Consider the following 16,867-nt stretch of genomic DNA (forward strand, 5'->3'; position numbering starts at 1 on the left):
GTTTGGAAAAAATTTTCACCCAGGTAGGATATGGAAAACCAGTGAAGATCAAACGTGTGGTGATGAATAAGTTGCCAAGGAAGGAGTCAGTTTACCAGATCCCGAACCAGGCCCTAATCCGGAAACCGGTCCGGAAACCAATCCGTGCCCCATACCGGAGGATGAAGCCAGTAAACAGGAGACGATCAATCATCAAGGGCTTCAAAAAGAATTGAAGTGTGTCATATTGGAGGATTGTACCAGAGATGCTCTATCTCCACCCCAACATGAAGCAAGCTTTCCATTCCCAGCACTGTGACATAAACCATTCCACAAAGCAGCAAAATTCACCCAACTTGAAAATCTGGATGTTCTTCTTATGATCCTAACTTTGGGTCTAAATGTAGGAGAACGATATATAAAACCTTAAACATCATGAAAGAGCTCAATGCACCTCACAGGACAGATAAAATCCAACAAAATCTGACACAGGGCTACATAAGGAGTTATTAGGGCAGATCATAGAAACATAGCACATTAAAGCACAGATGGGCCATTTGGCCCATTATGTTCCTGCTGAGTCTTTTGAAGGGCATTCCAGTTAAACCCACTTCCCTGCTCTTTTTCTCAAATCCCTGAAATTTTCCTCCTCAAAGAGTTTATCCAATTCCTTTTTGAAAGTTACTCTTGACACCATATCTACCGTTCTATCGGGCAGTGTATTCCAAATCTTAACCACTCCTTTGCAGGACTAATTTCTTCCTCATGTCTCTCAGAGAGTCGTTAGTTTGTGGAATTGTCTTCACCAGAGAGCAGTGGATGCTGCATCATTGAATATATTCAAGGCTGAGTTAGACAGATTTTTGACTGACAAGGGAGTCAAGAGTTATGGGGGGTGGGGGCATGCGGGAAAGTGGAGTTCAGGTCACAGTCAGATCACCATGATCTTATTGAATGGTGGAGCTGGCTCGAGGGGCCAAATGGCCTACTCCTGTTCCTAATTTGTATGTTCTTAGGATTTAATGTCACCTCTAGCTCTTTTGTCAATCACCTTAAATCTGTGCCCTCTTGTTATCAACTCAGCCATTGGAAACAATTTTTTGTTAGTTACCCTACCCAACCCCTTCATGATTTTAAACAACCTGATCGAAACTCTTCTCAGCCTTCTCTGCTGTAAGGGGAACAACTTCTCCAACCTCTCCACGTACAGTAAAGTCCCGCTGTTCCCGACTTCTTTTGCCACTTTGTTTACCCACGCATAAGACCATAAGACCATAAGGTGTAGGAGCAGAAGTAGGCCATCAAGTCTGCTCTGCCATTCAATGAGATCATGGCTGATCTGATAATCCTCAACTCCACTTTCCTGCCTTTTCCACTTAACCCTCGATTCCCTTACTGATTAAAAACCTGTCTATCTCAGCCTTGAATCTCCTTAATGACACAGCCTCTATAGCCTTCTGTGGTAAAGAATTCCACAGATTCACTACCTTCTGAGAGAAGAAATTCCTCCTCATCTGTTTTTTAAATTGGCAACCCCTCACTCTGAGATTATGCCCTCTGGTCCTAGACTCTCCCACAAGGGGAAATAACCTCTCAGCATCTACCCGGTCAAGCCCCCTAAGAATCTTATATGTTTCAATAAGGTCGCCTCTCATTCTTCTAAATTCCAATGAGTACAGGCCCAACCTACTCAACCTCTCATAAGAAAATCCCTCCATACCCGGGATCAACCTAGTGAACCTTCTCTGGACTGCCTTCAATGCCAGTATATCTTTCCCTAGATAAGGGGACCAAAACTGTTCATGGTATTCTAGGCGTGGTCTAACTAGTGTCTTGTATAGTTTTAGCAAGACTTCCTTATTTTTATATTCCATTCTCTTTGAAATAAAGGCCAACATTCCATTTGCCTTCCCCATTACCTGTTGAACTTGTATGTTAGCTTTTTGGGATTCATGCACAAGGACTCCCCAAATCCCTCTGTGCTGCAGCTTTCTGCAGTCTTTCTCCATTTAAATAATATTCACTCCTCTATTCTTCCTGCCAGAGTGCATAACCTCACACTTTCCCACTTTATATTCCATCTGCCACGTTTTTGCCCACTCACTTAACCTGTCTATATCCCTCTGTAGACTCTTTGTGTCATCCTCACTACTTGCCTTCCCACCTATTTTTGTGTCATCTGTAAACTTGACGATAGTACATTTACTTCCCTCATCCAAGTCATTAATATATATTGTAAGTTATTGTGGCCCCAGCACTGATCCCTGTGGCTCTCCACTAGTTACAGGTTGCCATCCTGAAAATGTCCCCATATCTTAACTCTCTCTCTTCTATTAGTTAGCCAGTCCTCTATCCATGCTAATATACTACCCCTAACACCATGGGCTCTTATCTTATTGAGTAGTCTTATGTGTGGTACCTTATTGAACGCCTTTTGGAAATCTAAATATATTACATTTACTGCTTCCCCTTTATCTATCCTGCTTGTTACCTCCTCAAAGAATTCTAATAAATTTGTCAGGCATGATTTCCCCTTTCTGATTCTGCTTGATTAGATTATGTATTTCTAAATGCTCTATTAAATCCTTTATTACAGGCTTCAGCATTTTCCTAGTGACAGATGTTAAGTTAACTGTCCTATATTTACCTGTTTTTTGTCTTCCTCCCTTTTTGAATAAGGATGTTACATTGGCAGTTTTCCAATCCTCTTGGACTTTTCCAGAATCTAAAGATTACTACCAGTGCATCCACTATCTCTGTAGCTACTTCCTTTAATATCCTAGGATGCAACCCATCAGGTTCAGGTGACTTACCAGCCTTTAGCCCCATTAGTTTCCCTAGTACATTTTCGCTAGTGATAGTTATTGTACTTATTTCCTTGCCCCCCCCCCCCCTTTTGCTGCTTGATTATTTAGTATTTTTGGAACACTATTAGTGTATTCTATGTGAAGACTGATGCAAAGTATTTATTCAACTCCTCTGCCATTTCCTGGTTCCCCATTATTATTTCCCCAGCCTCATTCTCTAAGGGGCCTATATTGACTTTGGCCTGTCTCTTCCTTTTTATATTTAAAGAATCTCTTACTGTCTGTTTTTATATTACTTGTTAATTTACCCTCAACATTTATTTTCTCCCGCTTTATGTTTTTTGGTCATCTTCTGTAAAGGTTCTTGTACACACGAATGCCCATTGCGGCCCCAAATCTTCACCTATCCGTGAATTAAACATTAAAAGTTTGTACCTGAATGTATACTGGTCCTGAAATGAAGGAAATCCAGCATTTGGAAGATAGTTTTCCATGGTATGCTTCCCCCAGTAGGAAGTGCACACTGCATATGCATCACCTGTAACTGTACGTGGGTTGCTGTGATTTACGGGACACAGCAACTCCTGGCCAGTATCTTACAGGGCGGGTACAGGACAGCACTTTACTGAAAATGAGTGAGCCACAGCCAAGCAGAAAAAGTCCCAGGAAAGTGACAACACTTGAACAAAGAGTCACAATCTTTGATAAACTGAAAAATGGTGCAAGTTTACCATGCTGGCAAGGGCATACTCTGAATGAACCTACAGTCAGGTACGCTAGGCAGTCAGAAGAAAATAATAAGGGCAAGTGTTGGTGTTTCTGGTAGTCATACTGCCCGGTTAACTTTTGTAAGTAGGAGAGATCCACACTTGGAGGAAATGGAGAAGTTACTCAACGTGTGGATAGAGCACCAGCATCAAAGGAGGATAATGGTCCAATCATTCGAAATAAGGCACTCGAATTGTACCAGCACATAAACAGTGACAAAGAGGGTAGTGCTGGTGCCATCTGTGACGATGAAGGTGGGGCAGAAAGTGCCTCTCCTTCGACTTCCAAAGGATTCTCAGCCAGGCCTGGATAGTTTGATCGCTTTAAAAAACATTTCAGGCTGGATAATGTGAAGTTGGTGGGAGAGGGTGCTTCAGCTGACCAGGCAGCTGCAGGGGAATTTCCCCGAGGTGCTGCAGGAATACACTGAGGAGAGGGGCTACCCGGCAGAGCAGGTCTTCAGCACAGACAAAACTGGCCTGTCCTGGAAGAAGATACCACATGGGACCTACATTTCAAAAGAAGAAAAGACAGCTCCTGGGTTTAAAGCAGCAAAGGACAGGCTGACACTCTTGCTATGTGCCAAAGAGGCTGGTTTTAAATGTGAACTAATGCTGGTGTATAGGTCAGGAAACTCTCAAGCTTTCAAAGGAAAAATTAAATCTAATTTGCCAGCCTTTTGGAAGGCTAACAGCAATGCCTGGGTTACAGCAGTCGTATTTGAAGACCAGTTTGCCAGTTGCTTTCTGCCAGAGGTCAGGGCTTATCTGAGGGAAAAGAACTTGTTTTTCAAGGTCCTACTGACCCTCAATAATGCACCTGGGCATCCACACCCACTCACAGAGAGCCATCCAGGTGTTGTTTTTATCCCCAAATACGACCTCACTTATCCAGCCAATGGACCAGGAGGGCATTGCCTCATTCAAGGCTCACCACACCGAACAAAGCTTCAGCCACACCCTTCACCTTCTGGAAGCAGACCCCTCAACCACAGTCTGTGATTGCTGGAAAGGATTCAACACCCACAAAGTAGGAGTCATAGCTAAGGGCTCACGGGATGAAGTTAGATCTTCAACCATCAATGCCTGTTGGAAAAAATCTTGTCCTGAGGTGGTGAATGATTTCACAGGGCTCCCGAGTAGGGGAGCAGAAGTGGCCAGGATTGTTTGACCCGGCAAAACAAGTTGGAGGGGAGGCATTTGAAGACCTGGCCATTCCCGATGAAGTAGAGGAGCTGCTTCAAGCTGATCAAGAGGAACTCTCTGCGGAAGAATTGGCTGAACTGATGACATTAAATGAAACGAAACAGGAGCAGGAGCAGGAAGAAGAGCCTAAAAAGGCTCAATTTGCAACCAAGAGGATGGCAGGTCTCATGAGATCAGCCGAAGATTTGAAAAAGTAGGTGATCCAAACATGGAGCAGAGCATCACCTTTCCCAGAGTGATTGACACAGCTCCTTACCAAGAACTTTACAAAATTGGAAAGCAGCAGGTGATGCAGTCAGGAATAATCTTGTTCTTTTTACCCACATCAGCTTCAACATCAGCCATTCACCCATTCCCTCCATCTGCACTCTCAAGTACTGGACAGTAATTTGTACTGTAATGTACCGTAATTTGGACTCTGTACATGTGACAAATTTTACATTGTCTTTGTCTTCTTGCTTTGTTAAACAATCTCTCAGTAAAATTGTCTCAAATTTACTCAAAAACATCATTTTTATTGCCTCTGTGCCTTTAAAAGGTCAAATTTTGGGATGGATGGAACCTTATCTAATACACTCCCATTATAAAGTATGTTCACGATTTCATCCCATGAATGGCAGGACTTTACTGTACCTGTAATCCCTCAACACTGGAACTATTCCAGCACTCTCTCCAAAGTCTTCACGACCTTCCCCAGAGGGCTGTGCCCAGTGCTGAACACAACACTGAAACTGGGGCCAAACCAGTGTTTTACAAAGATTTTGCACAATTTCCTGGCTGCTTAAAAAATTCATTTCATGGGATGTGGACGCCACTGGCTAGGTCTGCATATCTTGCCCATTCCTAATTGCCCAAGAGAAGGTGGTGGTGAGCTGCCTTCTTGAACCGCTGCAGTCCATGTGGTGTTAGGAAGGGAGTTCCAGGATTTTGACCCAGCACATTATCCCAATAGACTTCATGGTGTTGAGATATAATACATATGGAACCTTATGTGTTTTGGATGATGTTTTTGAGGGTCGGCATGTAGATGAGGAATAGAAAGTGGCCAAGGATAGAATCTTGGGGACTCCAGGGGTAACAGTGTGGGAGCAGGAGCAGGAAAAGCAGCCTTTCCAGGAGATTGTCTGTTTAGGACTGCGTGTGTGGCACAGGTGATGGTATAGCTTGCACTTCAGGTTAGTAACATCATGTCAGTCTCTCTGAGCCAGGAGCTTGAGACCATCTCAAGTGGATAGTTCGACACTTTGGAAAATTGACTCAATTGACCTGGTAGAAAATTGCAATGAAACCTTTATTTTGAAGAAAGCCTACTCCTCCTAGCAGATACCTTGACCAGCTCTGAGGGAGTGCTGCCTTACCTGAGATGCCATCCTTCCCAGGAGATATTAAACTGAAGTCTATTGGGATGAAGATAAAAGGTCCAATGCAAGCATTCAAAGAGCAGGAAGTTTTCCTATTGTCCTGGTCAACATTCTGCTCAGAAAGAACACCATCAAAAGCAGATTAACTGAATACCTGTGTTCATGGGATCTTTCTTTACAGAAAATGGCAGCATGTTGCCTTAGGGGACAACTTTCACTGCATGTCATGGGCATTCACTGTGATGCTATGGGATTAGTTTGATAAGGTGATAGAGGGTTGTATAAATGCAGTTTACTGTTAAAATGTCACTGGCTGATTAACAAACCCCTGCACATCTTTGTCCCATTGTTGTTATGCAGAATGTGATCTACCAACAGCGTATCACAATGTCTAGGTTTTATTTACTGCTGGCTGGAGTGTGACAACAACTTCAGTTACAAGCACAGCTCCTCCAACCCTCCCACTCAGTCACTGTAACTCTGGCCCCTCAAATACCAGCGTGTGGTGTTTTAGACAAGTTATTAAAATGTTGGTGTTTCATTATAAAGTGTTGCAAAGAAAGTCTTTGTTTAAAAGCAGATGTTCAGCATCACCCAGTCAGTGGATGGTGGACAGGCTTTGGGGAGTCAGGAGGTGAGTTAGTCACCACAGGATTCCCAGCCTCTGACCTGCTCTTGTAGCCACAGTATTTATATGGCTGGTCCAGTTCAGTTTCTGGTCAATGGTAACCCCCAGGATGTTGATAGTGGGGGATTCAGTGATGGTAATACCATTGAATGTCAAGAGGCAATGGTTGGATTCTCTCTTGTTGGAGATGGTCATTGCCTGACACTTGTGTGGTGTGAATGTTACTTGCCACTTGTCAGCCCAAGCCTGGATATTGTCCAGGTCTTGCTGCATTTGCACATGGACTGCTTCAGTATCTGAGGAGTCGGGAATGATGCTGAACATTGTGCAATCATCAGTGAACATCCCCACTTCTGACCTTATGATGGAAGGAAGGTCATTGATGAAGCAGCTGAAGATGGTTGGGCCTAGGACATCCTGAGGAACTCCTTATCTTTTGCACTGCTGTGCTGGGTTCCTCCATCATTGAGGATGGGGATATTTGTGGAGCCTCCTCCTCCGTTGAGTTGTTTAATTGTCCACCACCATTCACGACTGGATGTGGAAGGACTGCAGAGCTTAAATTTGATCCATTGGTTGTGGGATCACTTAGCTCTGTCTAACACTTGCTGCTTCCACTGTTTGGCACACAAGTCATCCTGTGTTATAGCTTCACCAGGTTGACACCTCATTTTTAGGTGTGCCTAGTCCTGCTCCTGACATGCCTTCCTGCACTCCTCATTGAACCGAGGTTGACCCCTGGCTTGATGGTAGTACCGTCCACACACTGACTATGTTTTTAAAGATGGAAAAACTGTTGCTACCAATTTAAAGACTAAAAATGAAGTTCAGCAGATTCTTAGCACCAACCAGCCTTGAGGGGAGGGGGGGGGGTTAAATTTCAGGGAAATGTACTTGCAGTTATACCAGAGACAGCCGAGGCCATGTGACAGAGAGGGAGGGTAGGGTGAGTGGAGGGTTTCAATATTGAAATTCAGTGAGAGAATCAGTTGGAATAGGAGAGAGTGCCAAATTTGAAACAGGAGGAATGAGAGGAAAGTTCAAAGGAGGCCTGGACAGTGAGAGAGAGATAGAGAAAGAGACGAAGGGAGAGAGAGAGAGAGAGAGGGAATACAGAGAGACAGAGAGAGAGAGGAGAGTGATAGATACAGAGAGGGAGAGAGGAAGGAAGAGATAAGAGAGTGTGAGAGAGATAGATAGGGAGAGGGTACAGTAGGAGAGAGGGAGGAGAGATGGAGAGAGGCAGAAATAGAGAGGGAGAGAGATTTATATTGGAAGCTTGGGTTTACTCAGGTTCAAGCTTTTCCTAGCAACTATTCAGAAATTGAGAAGAGGCTCCTGAAACATTTGAATATTTAATCAGAGATTTCAGGGGAAATTTCCTGTTAGAAAGTATTTGATACTCGAGATGTCTTTCATTGAGATTCCTTCTTGTTAGTTGTGCTAGTCTCGTTCTCTGTGATGCCTCCACAGTCAATCCTCAATCCTCTTTCTTCAAAAACCACACTTCATTTTTCCTGCCAATGGGTTTCATTGGGGGGTCATACCCAGCGCAGACATAGAAATCTCGGTGATAGGACGCTGTGTCTCCCATCGCTGTTCGCAGCTTTCCCGCATATTCAACCCAATTAGCTTCTTTAGCGTAGCCTCCAAACTGACTGCAAGATGGGAACAAGAAATGCCAAACACTTGAAAAGAGTAAAAATGCTGCCTTCAGTTGAGAGAGGGACCACTGCAGCCGTTGGTGCTTTTTCATTCTTGCTCCAACCTTGTGGTCCCACATCACAGACACCAGCCCATCATTCCAACGATGGACATGGAGTAGGGGCTGGATATTGCAGTGCAGCAGCAATCACAGTCAACATTCAGACTCAGTGTGGAGCAGTGCAGTGGCACAGAAAAGGGTTCTCACTAATTAGTCTCCAAGACTACATAGATTACAAAAGTAGGAAGGTCATGTTGGAGTTGTATAGAACCTTGGTGAGGCCACAGCTGGAGTACTGTGTGCAGTTCTGGTCACCACATTATAGGAAGGATGTGATTGCACTGGAGGGGGTGCAGAGGAGATTCACCAGGATGTTGCCTGGGATGAAACATTTAAATTATGAAGAGAGGTTGGATAGACTTGGGTTGTTTTTGGTTGAAGCAGAGAAGACTGAGGGGCGACCTGATCGAGGTGTACAAGATTACAGGGGGCATGGACAGGGTGGATAGGGAGCAGCTGTTCCTCTTAGTTGAAGGGTCAGTCACGAGGGGGCATAATTTCAAGGTGAGGGGCAGGAGGTTTAGGGGGGATGTGAAGAAAAACTTTTTTACCCAGAGGGTGGTGACGGTCTGGAATGCACTGCCTGGGAGGGTGGTGGAGGTGGGTTGCCTCACATCCTTTAAAAAGTACCTGGATGAGCACTTGGCACATCATAACATTCAAGGCTATGGGCCAAGTGCTGGTAAATGGGATTAGGTAGATAGGTCAGGTGTTTCTCATGTGTCGGTGCAGACTCGATGGGCCGAAGGGCCTTTTCTGCATTGTGAGATTCTGTGAAGACCAGGACCTTTTAGAAGCCCTGGACGATTTGTTTCAGGCAGAGTTCACTATCAGCATATTATCGCTGCCCAGCACATTATCACCAACAGCACATTATCACTGACAGCACATTATCACTGCCCAGCAGATTATCACTAACAGCACATTATCACCAACGGCACATTATCACTGCCCAGCAGAGAGGCCAGTGGGCAGCCTGGAGGAGGGATTGACCCCTGTCTGGAGACCACCACCTAGTAACACAGTAACAAGATTTACCCTCCGCAACACCTCACTCTACTTCAGCAACTTTTGCTGTGATGTTGTAAGTCCTTGTGGAATGGTCCATGGAGGAAAGTTTATATGATTTAAATATCACATGATCATTCACCTCCCAATCCCTGAAAATACTTCAATTTCAGGAGTTTTCTGGATGGAGAAGGGGCACATTCTGACTCGGTGATGACACTAAGCAGCTCCTAGCTCATTACAAGACCATTGAAAAGGAAGGCTCTCGCCACTCAACACAAGCTCAAGAGAGCTCAATGGGGAGCCCACCCACCTCTCAGTCAGCAGGCTATGAGTTCAAGTCCCACTCTAGGCACTTGAGTACAAAATCAAGGCTGACATTTCCAGTATAATACTGAAGGAACTCTGCACTGTCACAGGGGCAGTACTGAGGGAGTGCTGCACTGCTGCTGGTGGGGGGGGGGGGGGGCCGGGGGCAGTATTGAGGGAGCTCTTGATCAGACTCCAGTGAGACTTAATGGAAAGTGAGTGTAGATGCTGAGTGAGGACACCTCATGGAAAGCGTGGTTGTGTAGTCTGTCAACTTGCAGCAATATCCCTGTCACTGGGATGAGGAACCAGAAGGTCAGTCTGATCCCAAAAGCAGAGGCCGGGTGGATAGGCTGGGAGGGTGACAGGCCATCCAACAGATTTCCACCCTGATTCCAGCTGGGACCGGTTAAGTAACCTGAGCACAGAATGTAGAGCCAAGTCAAAATTTGTCATTTTTCATTCTGTTTTCCATTCTGTCACTGACCATGGGATTGGCTCTGGTCTTTCACAACAATGACAGGTTTAACCTCACCAGATTCACTGATACTTACGTCGAGTAGACAGTGAATCCATCTTGATGTTTGATCTCGATGCTCTCGTCTGTTGGTTTGGGGGCGTTCTCTTGAAATTGGCTGGGGATGCGGATTTGAACTTCGACCTTGGGTTGCAAGCTGTCGCCCTCAGCTGGCCGGACGATCATGCTGACCGGAGAGGTCATTCCCAACTGGAGACCTGCAAAAAGCTGCAAAATTCAGGAAGTTTCCGCTCAGCTGGGAATCAGGTACCATACATCCTTCGCTTCCCATTTAACCCTGGACAAGGCCCCGATGGTTGCCCATGTCTTAATTCACACATAGTCCTGTTTCCTATCATCCTAGTGCTCTCTGACCTACACTGGCTCCAGATCGATTATAAAGTGTTTATCCTGGTTTTCAAACCTCTCCATGGCCCCACCCCTCCCTATCCCAATAACACCCCCTCCAGCCCCACAATTCTCTGAGGTCTCTGCTCTCTGCCAAATCCCAGCCGGTTGAGCTTCCCCAATTTCACTCATCCCACCATTGGTGGCTTCACTGTCAGCTCCCAGGAGCCTGAGCTTTGGAAATCCCTCTCGAAACCTTGCTGCCTCCCTACCTCACTTTACTCCATTAAGACACTCCTTAAAACTTACCTCTTTGACCAAATGTTTGGTCATCAGACCTGATATCTCCCTGTGTCTCAGTATCAAATTTTGTTTTATAATCATTCCTGTGAAGCACGTTCAGATGTTTCACCGCATTAAATCGCTATACAAATGTATATTGTAGTGGTGTGTTGTGACGCAATGGATTTGGTAACTGAAACGTAGAAACATAGAACTAGGAGCAGGAGGAGGCCATTTGGCCCTTTGAGCCTGTTCTGCCATTCAATAAGATCATGGCTGATTGGATTGTGGTCTCAACTCCACTTTCCTGTCTGACCTCCCCCCACCTACCCCCCAACCCAGAACCCTGACTTCCTTGTCCATCAAAAATCTGTCTAACTCATCCTTACATATATTCCGTGACCCAGCCTCCACTGGTCTCTGTGGGAGAGAATTCCAAAGACTAACGACCTTCAGAGAGAAAAAAATTCTCCGCATCTCCATCTTAAAGATAGACGTCTTATTTTTAAACTGCTCTAGTCGCCCCCCCAAAAATAAACATCCTCCCGGTATCTAGCCTATCAAGCCCCCTCAGGATTTTACATGTTTCAATAACATCACCTCTCCTTCTTTGAAACTCCAATGGTTATAGGCCCAACCTGTACAACGTTTCTTCATAAGATAAGCCCTTCATCCCAGGTAACAAGTCGAGTGAACCTTCTCTGTACTGCTTCTAATACAATTATATCCTTTTTCAAATAAAGAGACTAAAACTGTACACAGTATTCCAGATGTGGTCTCACCAGGGCCCTGTACAGCTGCAGTAAACATCCCCACTTGTATATTCCATTCCCCTTGCAATGAATGGCATTTGCCTTCCTTATCACTTGCTTAACCTGCATATTAATTTTTTTGATTCATGCACCAAGACACCCCGATCCCTCTGTACCACCAAGTTCTGCAGTCTCTCTCCATTTAAATAGTATACTGCTTTTCTATTCATCCTGCCAAAGTGAACAAATTCATATTTTCCCACATTATATTCCATCTGCCAAATTTTTTCCAGCTCACTTAACCTGCCTATATCCCTTTGAGACTCTCTACTTCCTCCTGACAACTTACTTTCCTACCTATCTTGGTGTCGTTGGCAAATTTAGCAGTTTTCTCATCCACCTTGCAGCTCCCACTCTCGTCTATACAAGCTGCAGGAATCTCGAGCCTGCAGGATAATTACAAGGGCTGAGGCTCCTCCACTTCTATCTCTCCAGCCCCCTTACCTTCCTCACTCGCAGTCACACCCTCCCTGTCTCTTGCCACTGACCAAAGCAGAAGACCCTATCCTGGCTGACCTCAATCAGGGTAACAATAGATGCCCCTACAACAGGCAGAGTCCAATCCCTTACCCTTTTCCCCAATATTATACTTCACACTCAGAAAGAACCCTCAATACCTTGCTCATTGGTTCCTCCAACATATTTGAGCAGTTTCAAGGCTCCTTCACCCGAACCCTCATCAAATGGTTTCCCGCTGATGGACACACAGGCGTAATTACCCGCCTCATATTTACGCTCCTCATAGGTCAGGTCTCCCTGTGAGAAAATCCAAAGCTGTAATTTCAAGGGTGAAATAAAACTCCTTGGCAAATGGACAGACAATTTATACAGGAACTTCACCACTAAGTACAGTGACCGGGACAGGAGAAGTGGGCAGTTTCTCCAGCCACTACCACTACTCCACAGGTCGCGCCATTAGTTTAAATGTTTAAATCACTAATCAAAATAGCCAACTATTTACCTTCAATTCTGTTAGACACAGAATAAAAGAGACTTTCACCAGGTTTCTTTCAATAAATTCAGAATAATTGATTTATTATGAAACAAAACTTATTTTATAAAACAAGTTGCAAAATTGGTTAACATACAATTTGTAATCCAGATTTACCCTTCTAAAACCCCAACACTCACTCACATGGAGACATACAAACACAAAACAAAGGACAAGACAAATAAGGTCTCTACAAAGGTTGGCATAAGGGAACACTTTATGAAAAAGGATAAAGTTTGAAAAGGTCTTGGCACTGATGATCTGGTGTTCCTATATGCAAAGACGGAGTGCTGGTCACAGTAATTGTCTGGAAGTTCTTTCCAAAGAATCTTTGGTGAAACATTGATTTTGTTAACTCTTGCTTGTCACAGCTTCGCAGGCTTTCAAATACAGACAGGTTATACTGGGATGAGAATTTTCTGGTTGAAAGTCCCAATCTGGACTGTAGGAAATACAGGGAGAATGAGAGGGAGAGAAAGAGAGAGGAGCACTCTTCCTTCATAGCTTTCTCCCAAGACAGACATTGAGTTCAAAAAACATGTTCAGACAGAACTTCTCCTAGGCTATGTATTTTTCAGCCAATTATCAGGAGCCCACAGCCTGGCAACAGATCTTTTTTTCATTTTAACTCAAGTAAACAAAATAACTCTTATCTCCCAGGTGTCTTGCTGGTCAGTTAGCTGAAGTCATGTGATTTCTTGGAAAAAGTAGCTTACTCACAGACCAAAGTGAACTTGCAGCCTTTTTTAAAACACAAACTTAGGAGAGTGTCCAAATAATTCAAGGTCCTTTCAATTTTTTTTAAAAAAGCAATAAATTCTTGGAGATATAGATTCCTAACAACAGATAGGAATCCCAGTGCTATCTCCCAGTGAAATTTACAATGGAGGATCCCAATGCTTTCTCCCATGTAATTTACAATGGAGGATCCCAGTGCTTTCTCCCAGTGTAACTTACAATGGAGGATCCCAGTGCTTTCTCCCAGTGTAATTTACAATGCAGGATCCCAGTGCTTTTTCCCAATGTCACTTACAGTGGAGGACCCCAGTGCTATCTCCCAGTGAATCATATGTGCTATTGGGCAATATTGTCTCTCTGACCTGGTGAGGAATATTCCCTGGAGCTCTGCTGCCCTCTCTGGGTAATTGTTTATAATAACAGCTCCCAGTGTAAATCAATTGCTTCAAATACAGACACTGAAACTTCACCTGAGGAATTCTTCAAAACACAAATCAGATCAGTAAAGGGTTCAGGGCAGGTAGCTTTCAATCACAGTCTCATCTGCCCAGCAATACTAAGTGTTTGTAAATCCAACCAATTTTTTATCCAACTCCTTCATTTCCCCAGAATTTAAACCTCCTGCAAGTTGGAAACTTTACAATGAGTTGAACACTGGCCTGTGTTTGGAGTTTGACCGGGACAGACTGATCTCCACATATACACACAGACACATCCTTCTCAAGGGAAACTAGGGATGGGCAATAAATCTGGCCCAGCCAGCAAAGCCCATGTCCTATGAATGAATAAAAAAAAATCACACACACACACACACACACACACACACACACACACACACAGGTGGTGTACATAGAGACACATACATAAGTACACAGAGACACACACACACGCACATACACAAGCAGACATAGAGACACACACACATGTTTATAGAGACACACACATACACAGAGGCACCAAACACACACGTACACAGAGACACACATGCAGAGAGATACACACATAGAACACACACACATGTTTACAGACACAAACGCTTACAGAGACACATATGCACACATGTACACAGAGAGACACACACACACACGTACTTAGACACACACACAAACATTCACACAGAGAAACGCAAACATTTACAGACACACACACATAAGTTAGGTGGGGGGGGGGGTAACAAGGCAAAAGAGAGATACAAAAATCCTGATGGAGAGAAGAGCAATACTTCTTCAAGGTAGGCATTCCTTGAAGAGAAGTGGCAGTCAATTAAACATTAAGATAAAAGCAAAAAACTGCGGATGCTGGAAATCCAAAACAAAAACAAAAATACCTGGAAAAACTCAGCAGGTCTGACAGCATCTGCAGAGATTTATATTTCACCTCTTTTCTATTTGTCCTTAGTTCTGTTGAAGGGTCATTCGGACTCGAAACGTTAACTGTGTTCCTCTCCGCAGATGCTGTCAGACCTGCTGAGTTTTTCCAGGTATTTTTGTTTTTGTTTTGGATTTCCAGCATCCACAGTTTTTTGCTTTTATCATACATTTTCCAGTGCTGACTTATTTTCCCTCCTTATCTCAATGGTCCTGAGGTCAAACAGCGCCCCCTGGAGAGGAGCTGCTGCGTTTTCCTGAAATTGTTTGGTAGATGGTTTCGCCCCAGCTCATCTGGGCACTGAGATAAGGAACTTACTAAACAGACTGAAAACTCAGGGAGGCAGGATGGAGCCAACAAAGGCCCTTGTGCCACTCAAACACAGGGGGGCCACTTGGTGAAGTGATGCCAGGGGCAGAGTGACCCATGCTCACAATAAGGAGTGCAGATTGAGAGTGGGTGGGGATTCCCAGACAATCAGAGCCAAGGTCATTGGACGTTTGGACTGTCACCAGGTTCCTCACATTTCAGCCCAATTCCCTCACAGTCACTGGGCGAGGGGGTCAGTGAACTGGCATTGAGAACCTGGCACTGCCATCTGCTGAAGTTCCTTACCTTGGTTTCTGAGTTGAGGGTCTGAAAGGGTCTGTTCTCAGGCTGACTGAACAGCGAGTTTGTTATCATTCCAAACATGACTGCACTTCCTGAAGTTTAACCCAGTCCACAGTTAACCTAAAGACAAATAAAACTCCTTGTATCAGGCACAGTCTCAGCACTGTCACTTGGTGAAAGTTTCACTTATTAATTGATTACACAGTTTAAAGTTCGGGAAATATACTGAGAGAGAGAGAGGTTACCAGGCTTGTGTAATGAGAAAATGCATCATCATTACTGGGAGGAGCCTATGGATTAACCCTTTCACTCATCTGCCCTCAGTGACGATCAACAATTGGGGTAACCCCTGTGTAAATGATGATGAGAGAAGGCAGTTTATGATTCTCAAAAGGGGGAAAAGCCAACTCTGGGTTTCAAGGCCTAGAGTTATTCACTGTCTCTGGGGTTAGTGTTTCTCATTAATAGATAGAATCATAAAATGATGGAACTCTTACAGCACAGAAGGAGGCCCCTTGTTGTGGCTTTGCAAGAGCAACTCACCCAGTTTCCCCGGAGTCCTGCTAATGTTTCCTTTTCAGATAATAATCCAATTCCCTTTTGAAAGCCTCGATTGAAGCTGCCTCCACCTCACTCTCAGGCAGTGCATTCCAGACACTAACCACTCACTGTGTGAAATGGTTTTGCCTCAAGTCACCATTGGTTCTTTTGCCATTCATATTACATCAGTGTCGTCTGATTCTCGACCTTTCCACCAATAGGAATGCTTTCTCTCCATCTACTCAGCAATGTTTACAATTTTGAAAGGAGTTCAATAAAGTTAAAGACAATAGATAAAAGATCTTTGGAAGAGATTAGAGGCCTTTGAAACTTAAAGAATAAGAGATCTCTCTTTTAAGACTAAGATGAGGAGACATGTTTTCTCTTTGGATCATTAGTATGTGGAATTCCCCTCTCCGGGAAGCATTGGAGGCTGGGTCATTCTATTTATTCAAGGCTGAGTTAGGTAAATCTTTGATGAACAAGGGAGTCGAGGGTTATGGGGGGCAGACAGCAAAGTGGAGTTGAGACTAAAATCAGATCAAGCCTGATCTTGTTGAATGTTGGAGCAGAATCAAAGGGCTGAATGGCCTACTCCGACTCCTAAGCCCTATGTTCTTATGTAGCTTTTCTGGACCTATGATTTTGAATACCTCCATCAAATCTCCTCTCAACCATTTTGTTCTCAAAAGAGAAAAGCCCATCTTCTCCAACCTAGCCTTGCAACGGAAGTCCCTCTTCCCTGTCGCCATTCTCATGAATCTTTTTCCCAGTCTCTTTAAAGCCTTCATTCATGCCCTTCCTAAAGAGGTGCTCAGAATTGTACGCA

At 44.2% G+C, this 16,867-nt stretch overlaps 1 protein-coding gene across 3 annotated transcripts; it reads right to left on the reverse strand.

Annotated features, from left to right (window-relative positions):
- Positions 1-8,089: 8,089 nt before the first annotated feature.
- LOC121271545 (heme-binding protein 1-like) lies at positions 8,090-16,336 on the reverse strand. 3 transcript variants are annotated; one of them, XM_041177536.1, is made up of 5 exons: positions 16,042-16,336; positions 15,502-15,618; positions 12,407-12,545; positions 10,385-10,565; positions 8,090-8,436 (listed from the first exon to the last, which is right to left on the reverse strand). In XM_041177536.1, the coding sequence occupies exons 2-5, from the start codon at positions 15,577-15,579 to the stop codon at positions 8,229-8,231; spliced, it is 606 nt and encodes a 201-aa protein (XP_041033470.1). In that variant the 5' UTR covers positions 15,580-15,618; positions 16,042-16,336; the 3' UTR covers positions 8,090-8,228. The 3 variants fall into 3 exon arrangements, with proteins under 3 accessions (XP_041033470.1, XP_041033471.1, XP_041033469.1); XM_041177537.1 differs by having other exon boundaries at positions 8,090-8,406; positions 16,042-16,188; XM_041177535.1 differs by lacking the exon at positions 16,042-16,336 and adding an exon at positions 15,744-15,801.
- Between the last annotated feature and the right edge of the window lie 531 nt (positions 16,337-16,867).

Source organism: Carcharodon carcharias, chromosome 31, assembly GCF_017639515.1.
Source record: "Carcharodon carcharias isolate sCarCar2 chromosome 31, sCarCar2.pri, whole genome shotgun sequence".
NCBI classification, from domain to species: domain Eukaryota; kingdom Metazoa; phylum Chordata; class Chondrichthyes; order Lamniformes; family Lamnidae; genus Carcharodon; species Carcharodon carcharias.

Excerpts from the sequence above, each read along its gene's own strand:
- LOC121271545 (XM_041177536.1), bottom strand. The coding sequence starts at position 15,579 with ATGTTTGGAATGATAACAAACTCGCTGTTCAGTCAGCCTGAGAACAGA. Across the intron at positions 10,566-12,406 it reads TGGAGGAACCAATGAGCAAG|GTCTCCAGTTGGGAATGACC; the intron begins GTATTGAGGGTT and ends AGCTTTTTGCAG. Across the intron at positions 8,437-10,384 it reads GGATTCACTGTCTACTCGAC|TGTTTGGCATTTCTTGTTCC; the intron begins GTAAGTATCAGT and ends ACTCTTTTCAAG.